The sequence below is a fragment of the Schistocerca cancellata genome, chromosome 7 (assembly GCF_023864275.1).
Source record: "Schistocerca cancellata isolate TAMUIC-IGC-003103 chromosome 7, iqSchCanc2.1, whole genome shotgun sequence".
In the NCBI taxonomy this organism is placed as follows: Eukaryota; Metazoa; Arthropoda; class Insecta; order Orthoptera; family Acrididae; genus Schistocerca; species Schistocerca cancellata.
The window spans coordinates 105488903-105510313 of record NC_064632.1 but is presented as its reverse complement, the minus strand read 5'-3'; the positions used below and the strand labels follow the sequence as shown (position 1 = coordinate 105510313).

Below are 21411 nucleotides of genomic sequence, written 5' to 3'. Positions count from 1 at the left end.
TCATTCTTTTCAGTTATCTTGAGTAAAATTTATTGTCTCTTGTCATACTGATTAGACATTTTGTAATTGGATAAATAAAACCTCTACTCACCAAGTGGCAGCAGGAGAACACATCTATAAAGGTATTCAAGTTTGCAAGCTTCTGGAGCCAGTGGCTCCTTCTGGCAGAAGGACTGGAGGGGAAGGAAGAGGGGTGAAGGCAAAAAGCTGGTGAGGTTTTGGAAAAAGGGTGGAGTTCAGAAAAAGTACCCAGAACCCAGGATCAGGGAAGACTTACCAAATGGCCAGATGGGATGAGAAGGGGACTGTACCAGAAAAGATTTGAAAAATGCAAGAGCTTAAAGGTTGAGGATAGGGTAACATGCAAGGAAGAGACTACTGCCAAAACATTGTAACTACCGTATTTACTCTAATCTAAGCCGCACTCGAATCTAAGCCGCACCTGAAAAATGAGACTCGAAATCAAGGAAAAAAAAATTTCCCGAATCTAAGCCGCACCTGAAATTTGAGACTCGAAATTCAAGGGAGAGAAAAGTTTTAGGCCGCATCTCCAAATCGAAACAAAGTTGGTCCATTGTAATGTGAGAGACAATTTAGGTCGAATGAATGACGATACAGCTACAGTAGTTTGGTTTGAGTCGTAAGCTTAGCAGTTAAGCTTTACCAGGTAGCCATTGCTATGCGTCAGGCCCGTATTTATACAGGTACCCTTCCTTTTTCACGTGCTTCGTCTGTTTTGAATCCATTGCTTATTTTTCTTTGATCTGATAAGTGCTGTTCTCTTTGTTATATGTGTTAACGTCACTCTAAGCTGAAAATGCGTTGTTGTACTGTGTCGTGCATTGTTTGTCGCATTATGATAATGTGTGTTTACGACCTGTCGCTGATCGCGGCATGGCTTGCTTTTGTGCCCGCTACCGCCGCTTACGATAAAAAAAGAGAGGAATTGTCTCATTAGCGAAACACTGGCAAGAGACTGCTATTTGTTGTTACTTACACTGCTGCTTTCTTTGATAATGATCAACAAGAACCAAATAATAGACTGCGTGTGACAGATGTTCTGAACGAGAGTTTAGCTAAAATTTTTCGCCGTTTGAAAATCTTTGCAGACGCCTCTTTTGTACATTACATACTGCACAGAAATTAGAATCGTCTTAGATTTAAAAATCTAGTCAATTGCCGTGCTTCATTTCTGACTGTATCACTATTAGGCATAAGAATAATACGAATATAAACATGACATGATATGTATATTCTTCCGCGTTTGCTGTTGTCTCACACTAGTTTCGAACTTTATTAGGCAGACAGGATTTAAATGAGATAGCAGCAAACACGAAAGAATACATGGCAAAATATTTATATTCGTATTATTCTTATGGTGAAGAGAATACTGCATGTGATTCTCAATTCATAAAAGTTCCTATTAGCAACCATCTCTTCTCACAGGTAGGAAAAAATTCAGAACGTAGAGTTGGCCATACTGACAAACATCCCAAACAGTCTTGCCAGTCGGATTTTCATAGTACATTGAAAGGCTGCTACATTCGAAGATGAACAATACGGAATTTGTATTTACTTCTTTGGGTAATGTATGAAAATGCAGTGGACGTAACTCGGGGCAGAGAAACGAGCTCGTCTTCCACCTTTTTTTAATTTATTTACTGATTCAGAGGTTTTGGCGCCAGTATTTATCTTTGTGCCTGCAAAGCGTGCCTGTGTAGCGCTACATATATTCGACGGCAGAAGTTAGTTGTGGCAGCACCTACCACCATTTTTCAGAACTTGCGCTTATTTTGCCCTCGATTCTAAGCCGCAGGCGGTTTTTTGGATTACAAAAACCGGAAAAAAAGTGCGGCTTAGATTCGAGTAAATACAGTAGTTAATAAGAGCAGAAAGCTAAGTACATTGTATGTAATGGAAGTGGGGGGAGGGGGGGGGAGATATCAAGTCAAAGTGAAAGATATAGAAAACTGAAAGGGAGTGAATAAAGAGATAGTTAACATGAAGAAATGCTGAGACTGAAGAAATTAAGACTGAGGCCAGGTTGGTAGCAAGAACCAAGAACATGTAGCAGCAGTTCAAACTTTTAGAGTTCTGAGAAAATGGTGTCTTGGGGAAGAATCCAGATGGTACATGTGGTGCAACAGGCACTGAGGACATGAAGGATATTGTGTGTTGCCAGTATACACAAACTGCATGTGCCCATTCATCCCAACTGGTAAACTGGTAGTAGTCATGTCGACATAAAAGGCCGAATAATGTTTACATAACAGGTGGTATATGACGTGCTGTTTCGAAGGTGGCTCTCCATTTGACAGTGTATGTTTTGCCAGTTACAGAGCTGGTATAGGTGGTGACAAGAAGTTGCATAGGTCAAGTCTTACAGTGGGGACAGTCACAGGGATAGAAGCCAAAGGTAGGGAGATGGGTGCACAAGGAGAATAGGATCCGACAAGGATATTGCAGAGAGAGGGAGGTTGACAAAAAGCTATTCTAGTTGTGGTGGGCAAAATGTCTGACAACGGACCTCATTTCAGGGCATGATTGTAGGAACTCTTAGCCTTGTCAAAGTAGCTGATAGTGGTGATCTCAGTGCCTGTTTCCCACATTTGCCATCTGGAATTTTCCCCCAGATACCAATTTCTCAGAACTGCACAAATGGGAACTGGTATCGCAACATGTCCTTGGTTCTCACCATCCCCATGGCCTTTATCTACACTAATTTCTTTGGTTTCAGCATTTCTTCACAGTGAATGTTGCTTTCTTCACTCAATTTTAGTTATATATTTTATGTCTGCTTGTGTCTGTATGTGTGGATGGATATGTGTGTGTGTGTGTGTGTGTGTGTGTGTGTGTGTGTGTGTGTGTGTGTGTGTGTATACCCGTCCTTTTTTCCCCCTAAGGTAAGTTTTTCCACTCCCGGGATTGGAATGACTCCTTACCCTCTCCCTTAAAACCCACATCCTTTCGTCTTTACCTCTCCTTCCCTCTTTCCTGATGAGGCAACAGTTTGTTGCGAAAGCTTGAATTTTGTGTGTATGTTTGTGTGTCTGTCGACCTGCCAGCACTTTCATTTGGTAAGTCACATCATCTTTGTTTTTAGGTGTGTGTGTCTATATATATATATATTCCAAACTCTGCTCTTTTTTCCTACTCTTCAACAATACTTTTCCTTCATGCCCCTTCATTCCCCTTCTGCCAGAAGGGGCCACTGGCTCCAAAAGCTTGCAAACTTAAATATCTTCATATAAATATTCTGCTGCCACCACTAGGTGAGTAGATTTTTTCCTAACAATTTACATCAGTTTTTCAAAAGCTAACTATCATTGCAAAAAAAAAAAAAAAAAAAAAAAAAAAAAAAAAAAAAAAAAAAAAAAAAAGAGGAGGCTCTGAGCACTATGGGACTCAACATCTTAGGTCATAAGTCCCCTAGAACTTAGAACTACTTAAACCTAACTAACCTAAGGACATCACACACACCCATGCCCGAGGCAGGATTTGAACCTGCGACCGTAGCAGTCCCGCGGACTGCAGCGCCAGAACCGCTAGACCACCGCGGCCGGCGGTGATCAGACAGTTTGATGATATTATTATTATTATTATTATTATTATTATTATTATTAGACGTTAAGTCTGGTTAAAAATGGAAAGTGATGCGGACCTTGATCAAGCGTCACTTCCTTTTAACTGTACGGTATATGTTATATTGCTTTTAGGAACTTTCGGGTAATTGAACATGTATCAATAATTACGGATTTCTGTAATTGTATATATAAGTTTGGATGTAGCTGTATTGCATTGATGTACTGGTGGATATTGTGTGGTATGACTCCTGTAGTTGATAGTATAATTGGTATAATGTCGACTTTATCCTGATGCCACATGTCTTTTACTTCCTCAGCCAGTTGGATGTATTTTTCAATTTTTTCTCCCGTTTTCTTTTGTATATTTGTTGTATTGGGTATGGACATTTCGATTAGTTGTGTTACTTTCTTCTTTTTATTGGTGAGTATGATGTCAGGTTTGTTATGTGGTGTTGTTTTATCTGTTATAATGGTTCTGTTCCAGTATAATTTGTATTCATCATTCTCCAGTACATTTTGTGGTGTGTACTTGTATGTGGGAACGTGTTGTTTTATTAGTTTATGTTTTATGGCAAGTTGTTGATGTATTATTTTTGCTACATTGTCATGTCTTCTGGGGTATTCTGTATTTGCTAGTATTGTACATCCACTTCTGATGTGATCTACTGTTTCTATTTGTTGTTTGCAAAGTCTGCATTTATCTGTTGTGGTATTGGGATCTTTAATAATATGCTTGCTGTAATATCTGGTGTTTATTGTTTGATCCTGTATTGCAATCATGAATCCTTCCGTCTCACTGTATATATTGCCTTTTCTTAGCCATGTGTTGGATGCGTCTTGATCTATGTGTGGCTGTGTTAGATGATACGGGTACTTGCCATGTAGTGTTTTCTTTTTCCAATTTACTTTCTTCGTATCTGTTGATGTTATGTGATCGAAAGGGTTGTAGAAGTGGTTATGAAATTGTAGTGGTGTAGCCGATGTATTTATATGAGTGATTGCTTTGTGTATTTTGCTAGTTTCTGCTCGTTCTATAAAGAATTTTCTTAAATTGTCTACCTGTCCATAATGTAGGTTTTTTATGTCGATAAATCCCCTTCCTCCTTCCTTTCTGCTTAATGTGAATCTTTCTGTTGCTGAATGTATGTGATGTATTCTATATTTGTGCCATTGTGATCGTGTAAGTGTATTGAGTGCTTCTAGGTCTGTGTTACTCCATTTCACTACTCCAAATGAGTAGGTCAATATTGGTATAGCATAAGTATTTATAGCTTTTGTCTTGTTTCTTGCTGTCAATTCTGTTTTCAGTATTTTTGTTAGTCTTTGTCTATATTTTTCTTTTAGTTCTTCTTTAATATTTGTATTATCTATTCCTATTTTTTGTCTGTGTCCTAGATATTTATAGGCATCTGTTTTTTCCATCGCTTCTATGCAGTCGCTGTGGTTATCCAATATGTAATCTTCTTGTTTAGTGTGTTTTCCCTTGACTATGCTATTTTTTCTTAAATTTGTCTGTTACAAAAGCCATATTTATATCGTTGCTGAATACTTCTGTTATCTTTAGTAATTGGTTGAGTTGTTGATTTGTTGCTGCCAGTAGTTTTAGATCATCCATGTATAGCAAATGTGTGATTTTGTGTGGGTATGTTCCAGTAATATTGTATCCATAATTTGTATTATTTAGCATGTTGGATAGTGGGTTCAGAGCAAGGCAGAACCAGAAAGGACTTAAAGAGTCTCCTTCGTATATTCCACGCTTAATCTGTATTGGCTGTGACGTGATATTATTTGTATTTGTTTGGATATTAAGTGTGGTTTTCCAATTTTTCATTACTGTGTTTACGAACTGTATCAATTTAGGATCTACTTTGTATATTTCCAATATTTGTAGTAACCATGAGTGGGGTACACTATCAAAAGCTTTTTGGTAATCAATGTATGCGTAGTGTAGCGACCTTTGTTTAGTTTTAGCTTGATATGTCACCTCTGCATCTATTATCAGTTGCTCTTTACATCCTCGTGCTCCTTTGCAACAGCCTTTTTGTTCTTCATTTATAATTTTATTCTGTGTTGTATGTGTCATTAATTTCTGTGTGATGACTGAAGTTAATATTTTGTATATTGTTGGTAGGTATGTTATGGGGCGATATTTTGCTGGGTTTGCTGTGTCTGGTTGATCTTTAGGTTTCAGATAAGTTATTCCACGTGTAAGTGTATCAGGGAATGTGTATGGGTCTGCAATGTAACTGTTAAATAATTTAGTTAGATGTGAATGTGTTGAGGTGAATGTCTTTAGCCAGAAATTTGTTATTTTATCTTTTCCAGGGGTTTTCCAACTGTGAGTAGAATTAATTGCTTGGGTGACTTCATGTTGCAAAATTATCACTTCAGGCATTTGTGGTGTCATCTTGTATGTATCTGTTTCTGCTTGTATCCACCGTGCATGCCTGTTATGTTGTACCGGGTTTGACCATATGTTGCTCCAGAAGTGTTCCATGTCTGTTATGTTTGGTGGATTGTCTATTTTAATGTGTGTGTTACCTATTGTCTGGTAAAATTTATTTTGGTTTGTGTTGAATGTTTAGTTTTGTTTCCTTCTATTTTCATATTTTTTGTATATTCTAAGTCGTTTGGCCAATGCTTGTAATTTTTGATTCTTTTCATCTAATTGCTCTATCACTTCTTGTTGTGAAATTTTACCTAACCTTTTTCGTTACATTTCATTTCTTATAAATTGTGTTAGCTGTCCGATGTCTTTTCTCAGCTTTGCTATTCTGATCTGTAGCCTGTGTTACCATGCTGGTTTTGTGGGTTTCTTCTGTGGGTTGGTTGGTTCTGATCTCTGCTTAGTGTGTATATTTAGTGTAGTGAGTGCTCCTATATAAACCAGTAGTTGTAACTCTTCCATAGTTGTGTTTTCATTTATTTTGTTGTGTATGATTGTGCTGATAGTTTTTATTGTTGTTTCGACTTGTGGGTTATTTGGCGGTCTATGCAAGAATGGTCTAATGTCTGTATTTGTGTCTTTGTATTCTATATATTTAAGCTGAAATTTTTCTTCTATATCTAACATGTGTGTTACTTCGAGTTCTATTTGTGCTTGTTCTGGTGGCTGTCTTAAGATTTCGTTTTCCTCTGATTGTTTAATTGATGCGTGTTGTTCTTCGTTTGTTTGCTCTGGGATGTTTGAGTCCATTACTGTATTTTCTTCCTCTTCTGATTGCACATTACTTTGTTCCAGTACTTCTTGTACTTGTTGTTTGACGTTTTCTAATTCTGACTGGGGTATCCTGTTATTTTTGATTATTACACGGATCTGATCAGCTAGTCGTTGTTCTGTTAAAAATTTTAATTCTGGGTATCTGATAATAAATGTTGTGTATACTTGTGATCTGTATCCTGTTGTGTTGGTTCCTAGATTTGTTGCTTGGTAATAACAGAACATGAGGTGTCGATTAACTTCATCTGACCATCTCATCCTCTGTCTTTGTTTTCCTTCTAGGGTGGTTGCAGGAAGCATATCCTGCAAAACACCTCTATTTGGATTTAAATCATTTTCGAGTTGGCTAGCAGTGTCGTTACCATTGTGGGCGGGCATAGGGTTCAAACGTTGTCCCCGACCAAGACGGCGCTTGTCCGAGGCTCTTTTAGTTCTGTCCTGAACCAACTAATCACACTAAAAGGGGGGTTAGCCCTATTAGTGGTTTGTTCTTTTCGTCGCCTTTTACAACTGGCAGAACATACCGGAGGCCTATTCTTTTCCCGGGCACTTATTATAATAATAATAATAATAATAATAATAATAATAATAATAATAATAACCCCCGTGGAGGCCCGGGAAAAGAATAGGCCTCCGGTATGTTCTGCCAGTCGTAAAAGGCGACGAAAAGAACAAACCACTAATAGGGCTAACCCCCCTTTTAGTGTGATTACTTGGTTCAGGACAGAACTAAAGAAGCCTCGGACAAGTGCCATCATGGTCGGGGACGACGCTTGAACCCTATGCCCGCCCACAATGGTAACGACACTGCTAGCCAACTGGAAAAGGATTTAAATCCGAATAGAGGTGTTTTGCAGGATATGCTTCCTGTAACCACCCTAGAAGGAAAACAAAGACAGAGGATGAGATGGTCAGGTGAAGTTAACCGACACCTTATGTTCTGTTATTACCAAGCAACAAATTTAGGAACCAACACAACTGGATACAGAACACAAGTATACACAACATTTATTACCAGATACCCAGAATTAAAATTTTTAACAGAACAACGACTAGCTGATCAGATCCATGTAATAATCAAAAATAACAGGATACCCCACTCAGAATTAGAAAACATCAAACAACAAGTACAACAAATACTGGAACAAAATAATGTGCAATCAGAAGAAGAAGAAAATACAGTAATGGACTCAAACATCCCAGAGCAAACAAACAAAGAACAACACGCATCAATTAAACAATCAGAGGAAAACGAAATCTTAAGACAGCCACCAGAACAAGCACAAATAGAACACGAAGAGACACGTGTTAGATATAGAAGAGAAATTTCAGCTGACATATAGAATACAAAGACACAATTACAGACATTAGACCATTCTTGCATAGATCGCCAAATAACCCAGAAGTCGAAACAACAATAAAAACTATCAACACAATCATACACAACAAAATAAATGAAAACACAACTATGGAAGAGTTACAACTACTGGTTTATATAGGAGCACTCACTACACTAAATATACGCACTAGGCAGAGATCAGAACAAACCAACACACAGAAGAAACCCACAAAACCAGCATGGCAACACAGGCTACAGATCAGAATAGAAAAACTGAGAAAAGACATCGGACAGCTAACACAATTTATAGGAAATGAAATGTCAGAAAAAACGAAAAAGGCTAGGTAAAATCTCACAACAAGAAGTGATAGAGCAATTAGATGAAAAAAACCAGAAATTACAAGCATTGGCCAAACGACTTAGAAGATACAAAAAATTTGAAAATAGAAGGAAACAAAACCAAACATTCAACACAAACCAAAAGAGATTTTACCAAACAATGGATAACACACACATTAAAATAGACAATCCACCAAACATAACAGACATGGAACACTTCTGGAGCAACATATGGTCAAACCCGGTACAACATAACAGGCATGCACGGTGGATACAAGCAGAAACAGACACATACAAGATGATACCACAAATGCCTGAAGTGATAATTTTGCAACATGAAGTCACCCAAGCAATTAATTCTACACACAATTGGAAAGCCCCTGGAAATGATACAATAGCAAATTTCTGGCTAAAGAAGTTCACCTCAACACATTCACATCTAACTAAATTATTTAACAGTTACATTGCAGACCCATACACATTCCCTGATACACTTGCACATGGAATAACCTATCTGAAACCTAAAGATCAAGCAGACACAGCAAACCCAGCTAAATATCGCCCCATAACATGCCTACCAACAATATACAAAATATTAACTTCAGTCATCACACAGAAATTTATGACACATACAACACAGAACAAAATTATAAATGAAGCACAAAAAGGCTGCTGCAAAGGAGCACGAGGATGTAAAGAGCAACTGATAATAGATACAGAGGTGACATATCAAGCTAAAACTAAACAAAGGTCCCTACACTACGCATACATTGATTACCAAAAAGCTTTTGATAGTGTACCCCACTCATGGTTACTACAGATATTGGAAATATACAAAGTAGATCCTAAATTGATACAGTTCGTAAACACAGTAATGAAAAATTGGAAAACCACACTTAATATCCAAACAAATACAAATAATATCACGTCACAGCCAATACAGATTAAGCGTGGAATATACGAAGGAGACTCTTTAAGTCCTTTCTGGTTCTGCCTTGCTCTGAACCCACTATCCAACATGCTAAATAATACAAATTATGGATACAATATTACTGGAACATACCCACACAAAATCACACATTTGCTATACATGGATGATCTAAAACTACTGGCAGCAACAAATCAACAACTCAACCAATTACTAAAGATAACAGAAGTATTCAGCAACGATAAAATATGGCTTTTGGAACAGACAAATTTAAGAAAAAATAGCATAGTCAAGGGAAAACACACTAAACAAGAAGATTACATATTGGATAACCACAGCGACTGCATAGAAGCGATGGAAAAAACAGATGCCTATAAATATCTAGGACACAGACAAAAAATAGGAATAGATAATACAAATATTAAAGAAGAACTAAAAGAAAAATATAGACAAAGACTAACAAAAATACTGAAAACAGAATTGACAGCAAGAAACAAGACAAAAGCTATAAATACTTATGCTATACCAATATTGACCTACTCATTTGGAGTAGTGAAATGGAGTAACACAGACCTAGAAGCACTCAATACACTTACACGATCACAATGGCACAAATATAGAATACATCACATACATTCAGCAACAGAAAGATTCACATTAAGCAGAAAGGAAGGAGGAAGGGGATTTATCGACATAAAAAACCTACATTATGGACAGGTAGACAATTTAAGAAAATTCTTTATAGAACGAGCAGAAACTAGCAAAATACACAAAGCAATCACTCATATAAATACATCGGCTACACCACTACAATTTCATAACCACTTCTACAACCCTTTCGATCACATAACATCAACAGATACGAAGAAAGTAAATTGGAAAAAGAAAACACTACACGGCAAGCACCCGTATCATCTAACACAGCCACACATAGATCAAGACGCATCCAACACATGGCTAAGAAAAGGCAATATATACAGTGAGACGGAAGGATTCATGATTGCAATACAGGATCAAACAAACACCAGATATTACAGCAAGCATATTATTAAAGATCCCAATACCACAACAGATAAATGCAGACTTTGCAAACAACAAATAGAAACAGTAGATCACATCAGAAGTGGATGTACAATACTAGCAAATACAGAATACCCCAGAAGACATGACAATGTAGCAAAAATAATACATCAACAACTTGCCATAAAACATAAACTAATAAAACAACACGTTCCCACATACAAGTACACACCACAAAATGTACTGGAGAATGATGAATACAAATTATACTGGAACAGAACCATTATAACAGATAAAACAACACCACATAACAAACCTGACATCATACTCACCAATAAAAAGAAGAAAGTAACACAACTAATTGAAATATCCATACCCAACACAATATACAGAAGAAAACAGGAGAAAAATTGAAAAATACATCCAACTGGCTGAGGAAGTCAAGGACATGTGGCATCAGGATAAAGTCGACATTATACCAAATATACTATCAACTACAGGAGTCATACCTCACAATATCCACCAGTACATCAATACAATACAGCTACATCCAAACATATATATACAACTACAAAAATCTGTAATTATTGATACATGTTCAATGACCCGAAAGTTCCTAAATGCAATATAACATATACCGTACAGTTAAAAGGAAGTCACGCTTGATCAAGGTCCGCATCACTGTCCATTTTTGATCAGACATAACGTCTGAGAATAGAAAGAAATAATAGTAATAATAATAATAATAATAATAATAATAATAATAATAATAATAATAATACACTCCTGGAAATGGAAAAAAGAACACATTGACACCGGTGTGTCAGACCCACCATACTTGCTCCGGACACTGCGAGAGGGCTGTACAAGCAATGATCACATGCACGGCACAGCAGACACACCAGGAACCGTGGTGTTGGCCGTCGAATGGCGCTAGCTGCGCAGCATTTGTGCACTGCCGCCGTCAGTGTCAGCCAGTTTGCCGTGGCATACGGAGCTCCATCGCAGTCTTTAACACTGGTAGCATGCCGCGACAGCGTGGACATGAACCGTATGTGCAGTTGACGGACTTTCAGCGAGGGCGTATAGTCGGCATGCGGAAGGCCGGGTGGACGTACCGCCGAATTGCTCAACACGTGGGGCGTGAGGTCTCCACAGTACATCGATGTTGTCGCCAGTGGTCGGCGGAAGGTGCACGTGCCCGTCGACCTGGGACCGGACCGCAGCGACGCACGGATGCACGCCAAGACCGTAGGATCCTACGCAGTGCCGTAGGGGACCGCACCGCCACTTCCCAGCAAATTAGGGACACTGTTGCTCCTGGGGTATCGGCGAGGACCATTCGCAACCGTCTCCATGAAGCTGGGCTACGGTCCCGCACACCGTTAAGCCGTCTTCCGCTCACGCCCCAACATCGTGCAGCCCGCCTCCAGTGGTGTCGCGACAGGCGTGAATGGAGGGACGAATGGAGACGTGTCGTCTTCAGCGATGAGAGTCGCTTCTGCCTTGGTGCCAATGATGGTCGTATGCGTGTTTGGCGCCGTGCAGGTGAGCGCCACAATCAGGACTGCATACGACCGAGGCACACACGGCCAACACCCGGCATCATGGTGTGGGGAGCGATCTCTTACACTGGCCATACACCACTGGTGATCGTCGAGGGGACACTGAATAGTGCACGGTACATCCAAACCGTCATCGAACCCATCGTTCTACCATTCCTAGACCGGCAAGGGAACTTGCTGTTCCAACAGGACAATGCACGTCCGCATGTATCCCGTGCCACCCAACGTGCTCTAGAAGGTGTAAGTCAACTACCCTGGCCAGCAAGATCTCCAGATCTGTCCCCCATTGAGCATGTTTGGGACTGGATGAAGCGTCGTCTCACGCGGTCTGCACGTCCAGCACGAACGCTGGTCCAACTGAGGCGCCAGGTGGAAATGGCATGGCAAGCCGTTCCACAGGACTACATCCAGCATCTCTACGATCGTCTCCAAGGGAGAATAGCAGCCTGCATTGCTGCGAAAGGTGGATATACACTGTACTAGTGCCGACATTGTGCATGCTCTGTTGCCTGTGTCTATGTGCCTGTGGTTCTGTCAGTGTGATCATGTGATGTATCTGACCCCAGGAATGTGTCAATAAAGTTTCCCCTTCCTGGGACAATGAATTCACGGTGTTCTTATTTCAATTTCCAGGAGTGTAATAATAATAATAATAATAATATTTTATCACACAGAAATACACCATTATCTTCAATATACTTACAGAGAGTTTTGTGGCTATTGATTTCGTAGCTGTTCTTGAAATTTTGAAACCTCGTTTAAAAACAATTTCTCTGGCTTTTGGAAACAGCATAATTGCTAATGTGTACAATAGGCCCAAGCTCGATATAACTGCCAATATTATTAACCAAAACCACAGGAAGATGTATATCTTCTCATTGAGAATATTGAGTGCAAGTACACACATAACATCAAGTACCTGTATCCCCCCTGCAAAGTAAATTGAAATTATATTAACACTATAAGGATATATTTATGCACATTTAGCAACATAAAATTTCTTTCATGCAAGAAAAAATTGCGTACAGGACAAAGAAATTATTCATACCTGAAGGACCATATTTATGAAATGTGCATTTTGTAACTTTTGGGAATACATCAGCCATTGGATCAGTTCGAAATTCTTGGTCCGGAAGTTGCAGAACTTTGGTTCCATACTCAAGAAATGTCCCACCCAGGAACTTGTTGATTAGAAATATGTTTCCAAACTGAAAAAAGGTTACTGAATTTAATTTATTTCTGAAGAACATTGCCCTTTTCTTTGTACATTGTTTATTTACAGTATTTTTTTTTTAAGTTGTAGCTTCATATCACACAGTGTACAGTGATTTCATTCTGTAACAAATTATGTTAATACGTCTAGCATAGCTACTGGTGTGACAAGTCCATACAGAACATTTTCTCATAAAATGTAAGTGTAAATTTTTCTGTATTGCACTTCGATGTATGCAGACATCCTCAAATCCTTTTGATGTTCCCAAGATACCCCTCTGCATTATCAATAGTATTAGATAATGGATGTGTAATTTCTCATCATTAGAAAACTGCATTTAACATCATCTGAAATTCTTTAAGTGTAGTCTCTTCATAAAAATGTTCAGTGTTTTGTGGGAATAATTAAGAACAATTATAATTAAACTTGCAAAAGGAAGCAAAGCATTTATATTCAAATGCACATATTATCTAGGGGAAAACAATGTAGAAGCAATTAACTCCAAGTGCAAACCACTGGACTGATTTCAACCAAACAGTACACATATCACTTGCTGTCTAAGGAATTGCTGTGAGGGTGAAAGTGAAAGATAAGTGTTGCCCATGATACATGTATATCCAGATTTCATTCATCCTGTATCTGCTAATGTGAGTGCATTTAGCAACTTTCAACAAACTTTACACATAATGTCAATGTTTTATGAAATGTTTCTCACTGACAACCCCCAAAAAATGATGAAAGGAAAAACATTTATTACTTAGTACATTTTCACTGTTCATGCTGTAAAACTGCCACATGAAGCATGATGTTTTAATTTATTACTGTTTTCTTGACATTTTGCAGACAGTATTCACATATACCACTAGATGTACCAGCAAAATTTTATCACTGTATGGCACACAGTTCAGGAGAGACGGTATCAAACACTAAGTTGCATGAAAATTAGACTGCAGGGTGAAATTTGCTAGAGATACGAGGCTTACCCAGAAACTAAGGTTATAAGGCATGCAGCTTTAACATGTAATGTCTGTGGGAGAAGTTGGTACCACTGCTATGTCACAGGAAACCAATGGAAGGAAGAAGCATTCCCAACAATCATTAGCTCGTAGATTAGTGTTGTGGTGACTGTTAGAAATAAGCATTCTCATTCCGGCTCCTGGCAAGTGCAAAGTGCATGCTGTAATTTGCTACCTACATGCTAAGGGCATGAACACTGCTGCGATTCATCATGAAATTGTTTCAGTGTGTGGAGAGGATGTAATGTCAAGAGAGCATGTGATGAAATGGGTGCAGAATTTCAATTTTCAAAGGATGAAAATTCATTATGAAGACAGAATCGGAAGGCCATTTGTTGTGACTGATGATGTGGTGCAGAAAATTGAAGCTCATCATCTCTGATTGCCATTCAACAATTTACCAAAACACACAAAATGAACAGGGTTAGTGCTGCTCATGAATTTCTTGATCGAGGCTGAAGACAAGGCTTTTCTCATTTCTATAGTGATAGAAGATGAAACTTGGGCTTGTCACCATACTCCAAAGGGCAAACAACAGTCAGTGCAGTGGTGTCATACTCATTCTCCTTCAGCCAAAAAATTCACAACTCAACAAACAGCAACGAAAATCAAGGTGTCAGTGTTTTGGGACAGAAAACGGGGTTCTGCTCATTTAATTTTTGGAAACAGGTGAAATAATAAATTCTGTAAGATATTGGGAGACCATGAAGAAACTTCACAGAGCCATACAAAGCAAACATCGTGGGTTTCTAACAACAGGAGTCTGTCTCTTGATTGATTGATTGATTGATCTGGACATGTATGTGCCAAGTAAGTGGATTAAGGATGAAAAGGAACCTTGTGCTTAACAATCAAGTTCAGATAATGCTGAGAAAACGTTGTTGCACTCTCAGTTCAGAAGAGAGCGCACACACTTTTTGACAAGCAAAAATTAGTAGAAATGTATGTGTCTATAAGAAGATCTATATGTAAAGTATATAAAAACTTCCATTGGCATACATTAGTAAAAGATCTTGCTGAGAACTCGAGAAAATTCTAGCCTTGTATATTCACTAAGTGGGTTGAAGGCTTCTATCCAGTCACTCATCAACCATTCTGGGGTAGTAATAAAAGACAGTAAAAGAAAATCTGAAGTTTTAAATTTCATGTTTAAGAAATCATTCATGTAGGAGGAACGTACAAACATACAAGGGAAGCATCTGAAAGAGCTGAAAGCAAATAAATCACCAGGTCCAGATGGAATCCCAATTTGGTTTTACACAGAGCGCTCTGCACCATTGACCCAGCATTGACCCCCTTACATAGCCTGCATTTATTCTAAATCTCTCACTCAGCATAAAGTCCCAAGGGGAGGGAAAAAAGTGCAAGTGACTCCTGTATGTAAGAAAGGTAAATATATGATAATTATAACCAATATCCTTAACATTGGACATTGGTTCGTTGCAGAATTCTCTACCACAGTCTGAGTTCGGATACAATAAGTTTGCTCAAGACAGGAAAGCTTCTGTACACAAATCAGCATGGGTTTAGAGTACATCAGCCATCTGAAAATTCAACTCTCCCTGTTCTCACATGATATACTACAATCCATGGATGGAGGGCAACAGGCAGATTCCATATTCCTAGACTTTTGGAAAGCATTTGAAATTATGTCCCACTACAGACTGTTGACAAGTGTCCAAGCATATGATTTAGGTTCTCTTATGTGTGATGGGTGGAAAATATCTTCAATAATAGAACCCCTTGTGTCATTCTTTGTGAGTATTCTTTGGAGACAAGGATATCGTCACAAGTGCCCCAGGGAAGCGTGATAGGACCACTTATATTCTCTAGATACATAAATGACCTGAGACAGGGTGAGCAGCAATTAACAGCCGTTTGCTGATGTCACTGGTGTATGGGAAGGTTTTTTTTGGTTTTGGTTTTATGACGCAAAACTGCTATGGTCATTAGCGTCTGGTCCGGGACTTAAGAAACACTAAAAAACCGAAAATGGAAACCAGCAGCAATGGGAACCAAATTCATAAAATTGGAGAAACTAAAAACAGAAAGAAGGCTTAAAAATCCTCTACAGAAGGGGTTGGTTGCCCCCAAAAAAAGTTTCAAATGACTGACGTCATTTCACTGGCACTAATAAACTTGAGAACATTATCGGCTGAGCGTGTGTCATCTGCTAAAATCGACGATATATCAGGCGACAGCTGTAGACAGGAGCGTAACGGATTAAAATAGGGGCACTCAATTAAAAGGTGTCTTACCGTCCACAGCTGAGAGCAGTGGGGACAGAGTGGGGGAGGATCGCCGCTTAAAAGATGTCTATGGCTAAAAAGACAATGCCCTATCCGGAGTCTAGTTAAAATACCTCCTCCCGACGACGCGTTCGGGAGGAAGAGGTCCAAGCACAAGGAAGAGCTTTCACGTACCGCAATTTATTATGGGGAAGTGTCGACCAATGTGCGTGCCATAAAAGAACAAACCGACGACATAAAATGCTCCATAGATCGGCGAAGGGAATCGATTGAATAGCTGGCCGAAGAAGAGAGACTGCAGCCTTGGCTGCTATATCAGCCGCCTCATTTCCACAGATACCAACGTGTCCCGGGAGCCAGAGGAACACCACCAAGACGCCCCCCAGGTGGAGCAAGCGCAGACAGTCCTGAATCCGGTGGACCAGAGGGTGCACAGGGTAAAGAGCTTGGAGACTGAGGAGAGAGCTGAGAGAATCTGAGCAGACAACGTACTGTATCCGCTGATGGCGGCGGATGTAGTGGACAGCCTGGAGAACAGCGTAAACCTCCGCAGTATAAACTGAACACTGGTCGGGAAGCCGAAAGTGATTTGGGGTGTCGCCAACAATATAGGCACTCCCTACACCTAACGATGTTTTCGAGCCATCGGTGTAAATAAATGTGGCTTCCTTCAATTGTGCACATAGAGCAGCAAATGCCCGACGATAAACAAGTGAAGGGGGTACCATACTTGGGAAATCGAAATCGACAAAGGTCATGGAGCAGGCAGATCCGAGGACGGAGCCAAGGCAGTGCTGTACCCCAAGTTGTCAAGAAGCTTTTAGGAAAGCGGAAGGAAAGAGAATGGAGCAGTTGACGGAAGCGGACTCCCAGTGGTAGTAGGGAGGAGAGGCGATCTGCGTACCCTACATCAAAGGAGGCGTCGAAAAAAAAATGTCATGGGCTGGATTAGCAAGCATGGAAGACTGATGGCTAGCATAACGACTCAGAAGGACTACTCGCCGATTGGACAGCGGAGGTTCAGCAGTCTCAGCATAAAGGCTTTCCACAGGGCTGGTGTAAAAAGCTCCAGACACTAAACGTAATCCAGTGGTGGATAGAGTCGAGACGCCGAAGAATAGCCGGCCGAGCAGAGGAGTAGACTATGCTTCCATAGTCAGATTTCGAACGCACTAAGGCCCGATAAAGGCAGAGAAGGACCGCTCGGTCTGCTCCCTAGGAGGTACCATTCAGGACACGGAGGGTGTTGAGGGATCGCAGACATCGAGCCGAAAGATAGGAAACGTGGGAGGACCAGCACAGTTTCCTGTCAAACATAAGACCCAAGAATTTAGCGACATCCGAAAACGGAAGGTTGACAGGTCCTAGATGTAAGGAGGGTGGAAGAAACTCCTTACAGCGCCAAAAATTAACACAAACGGTCTTACTGGGAGAAAAACCGAAGCCGGTTTCGACGCTCCAAGAGTGGAGGCTATCGAGACATCCTTGAAGACGTTGTTCAATAAGGCTGGTCCGTTGAGAGCTGTAGTAGATCGCAAAATCGTCCACAAAGAGGGAGCCCGAGACATCAGGAAGGAGACAATCTATAATTGGATTTATGGCAATGGTGAACAGTACAACACTCAGCACGGAGCCCTGGGGTACCCCGTTTTCTTGGGAGAAAGTACGGGAGACAGTAGTGTTCACCCGCACCCTAAATATGCGCTCTGCCATAAATTTATGAAGAAAAAGGGGCAGCCGACCTCGAAAGCCCCAGGAGAACAGTGTGCGGAGGATGCCTGTCCTCCAACAGGTATCGTATGCTCTCTCCAGATCAAAAAATATTGCTACTGTTTGGCGTTTCCGGAGTGGATTAAGTGGAGAGAGCAACAAGATGGTCAACTGCAGAACGATGCTTTCGGAATCCGCATTGGGCAGGTGTTAAAAGACTGAGGGATTCCAGCCACCAAGCTAAACGGTAATTCACCATACGCTCCAAAACCTTACAGACCCTACTCGTTAGAGAAATGGGGTGATAGCTAGAGGGGAGATATTTGTCCTTTCCAGGTTTCGGAACAGGAATGACGATAGCTTCCCGCCATTGTCTGGGAAAAGCACTGTCTGTCCAAATTCGATTATAAAGGCGAAGGAGGTAACGCAGACTATGTGTTGATAAATGCAGCAACATTTGGATGTGGATACCATCCGGTCCTGGGGCGGAGGAGCGAGAAGAAGAGAGTGCATGTTGGAGTTCCCGCATGGAGAAAGCAGTATTGTAGCTTTCGCGATTTTGAGAGGAGAAAGCAAGATGTTGCACTTCCGCTGCACGTTTTTTTGGGAGAAACGCTGACGGGTAATTTGAAGAGCTCGAAATCTCAGCAAAGTGCTGACCCAATGAGTTAGAAATTGCGACGAGGTCCACTAATGTATCATGCGCGACAGTGAGCCCAGAGACCAGGGAGAAACTAGGCGCGCCTGAGAACCGTCGAAGCCGACTCCAAACTTCTGAGGAGGGAGTGAAGGTGTTAAATGAGCTAATATAGAATTCCCAGCTTGCCTTCTTGCTATCGCGGATGACATGACGACATCGCGCACGGAACTGCTTATAGCAGATACAGTTGGCCAAATTAGGATGGTGGCGGAAAATGTGAAGAGCACACCGCCGCTCATGTAATGCGTCACGGCATGCCTCGTTCCACCAAGGAACTGGGGGGGGCGCTGGGGCAATTCGGAGGTGCGTGGTATTGAACGTTCCGCAGCTGTAAGAATAACATCTGTAATATGAGTGACCTCATCGATGATGGTAGGAAAGTGACGGTCATCGAAAGTCGCTAGAGATGAAAAAAGTGTCCAATCGGCTTGGGCAAACTTCCAATGCCGCGGGCGCATATATGGCAGTTGAGGCTGCAGTCTAAGGACACATGGAAAGTGGTCACTCGAGTGTGTATCGTCAAGGGCGAACCATTTGAAGCGCCGAGCTAGTGGAACAGTACCAACCGCAAGGTCCAAATGAGATAAATTTGTCATGGAGGCAGACAAAAATTTAGGGACCCCAGTGTTGAGGCAAACTAGATCCGCTTGGTGGAAGACGTCTAGCAATAGTGAGCCACGTGGACAAGGATGTGGAGATCCCCAAAGTGGGTGGTGGGCATTAAAGTCCCCAACCAGCAAATAGGGGGGTGGAAGCTTACCAAGAAGAAGAAGATCAGCTCGTGCCATTGGTGTGAACGATGGAATGTATACAGTACAAAGAGAGAACGTGTATCCAGAAAGGGAAAGACGGATGGCGACAGCTTGGAAGGAAGTGTTTAAGTGGATTGGGTGATAATGGAGAGTATCATGGAGAAGAATCACGAATCCTCCATGGGCTGGAGTGCCTTCAACAGAGGGGAGATCATATCGGACGGACTGAAAATGAGGGAGAACAAAGTGGTCATGAGGATGCAGCTTTGTTTCCTGAAGACAGAAGATGACCGGCGAGTAGGATCGTAAGAGGATAGACAATTCATCCTGATTGTCTTGAATGCCGCGGATATTCCAGTGGACAATAGACATACGGTGAATAGAAAATGGAGGAATGTGACAAAGGTTGCCGTCAACTCAACGACTGCTCAGAGCTTGCGACCAACAGCATGGAATGGCATTCAGACGAAGGCAGAAGATCCTGATCCATAGGTTGTTCAGGAGCAGCTCCTGCCACCAACGATCGGCCGGTTGATTGGCCGCCAGCATTGCGCCTCGGCGACACAGAATATGGCCAAGGGCAATTTTCGCCAGGTGGTGCTGTAGATGGGACACGCCCTGCGGGGGAGGAGATGAACTAGGTTTCTTTGTAGCCTTCTTGGAAATATGATGTTTTGATGAAGGAGGAACCAATGGTTGTGAAGTTGGGGTACGTAAAAAATCTTCACGAGTATGCTCTTTTTTCGAAGTCTTGGTGTCTGACTTTTGGGCTCGAGATTTAGCAGAACCCGATGAAGGGTGAGCCATAGAGTGGGCAGGCGAAAGTGGTGAGGTTGAACGGGCGATCTTTGCGCTGGCCGATCTGACGATTGTAGCACTAAAGGTGAGGTCGCAAGTCTGCGTGGCCACCTCCTTTGTTGGCTGAGGAGAAGCAAAGCAAGGACAGTGCTGTATTTTCCTGTCTGAGGCACGGTGGGTTGTCGACTGGCGAATAATTTGTGAGCAGCAAAGGTCGACACCTTTTCCTTCACTCTGATTTCCTGGATTAGCTTTTCGTCCTTAAAAACAGGGCAATCTCTAGAGGAAGCAGCGTGGTCACCCATACAGTTGATGCAGCGAGGGGATGGAGCTGGACAATCACCGTCATGGGCATCCTTGCCACACATAACACATTTGGCCGGATTGGAACAGGACTGGCTGGTGTGATTGAACCGCTGACACCGATAGCAACGCGTAGGGTTTGGGACGTAAGGGCGAACAGAAATTATCTCATAGCCTGCTTTGATTTTCGATGGGAGTTGAACTTTGTCAAATGTCAAGAAGACAGTGCGGGTTGGAATGATGTTTGTGTCAACCCTTTTCATAACTATGAACTGCCGTTACGCCCTGGTCAGACAGGTAGTGCTGAATTTCTTCATCAGACAATCCATCGAGGGAGCGTGTATATATGACTCCACACGAGGAATTTAAAGTGCGGTGCGCTTCAACCCGGACAGGGAAGGTGTGGAGCAGTGAAGTACGCAGCAATTTTTGTGCCTGGAGAGCACTGACTGTTTCTAACAACAAGGTGCCGTTCCGTAATCTGGAACAAGACTTTACAGGACCTGCAATTGCGTCGACACCATTCTGAATAATGAAAGGGTTGACCGTGGAGAAGTCGTGACCTTCGTCAGACCGAGAAACAACAAGGAACTGTGGCAACGATGGAAGAACTGTCTGTGGCTGAGACTCAGTGAACTTACGCTTGTGAGGAAACCATTGCGGAAGAATCCCCCA

The 21411-nt window shown here is 41.3% G+C and overlaps 1 protein-coding gene across 3 annotated transcripts in view; it reads right to left on the bottom strand.

The window, feature by feature from the left end:
• Nucleotides 1-21411, bottom strand: part of LOC126092429 (innexin inx3-like) — a 52278-nt gene that overhangs the window by 3152 nt on the left and 27715 nt on the right. For all 3 annotated transcript variants that reach the window (XM_049908024.1, XM_049908025.1, XM_049908027.1), the window contains exons 5-6: nucleotides 13044-13203; nucleotides 12699-12925 (exon numbers count right to left, since the gene is read on the bottom strand). In XM_049908024.1, coding sequence (XP_049763981.1) covers nucleotides 12699-12925; nucleotides 13044-13203 — 387 coding nt within the window. The remainder of the gene's footprint in view (nucleotides 1-12698; nucleotides 12926-13043; nucleotides 13204-21411) is intronic.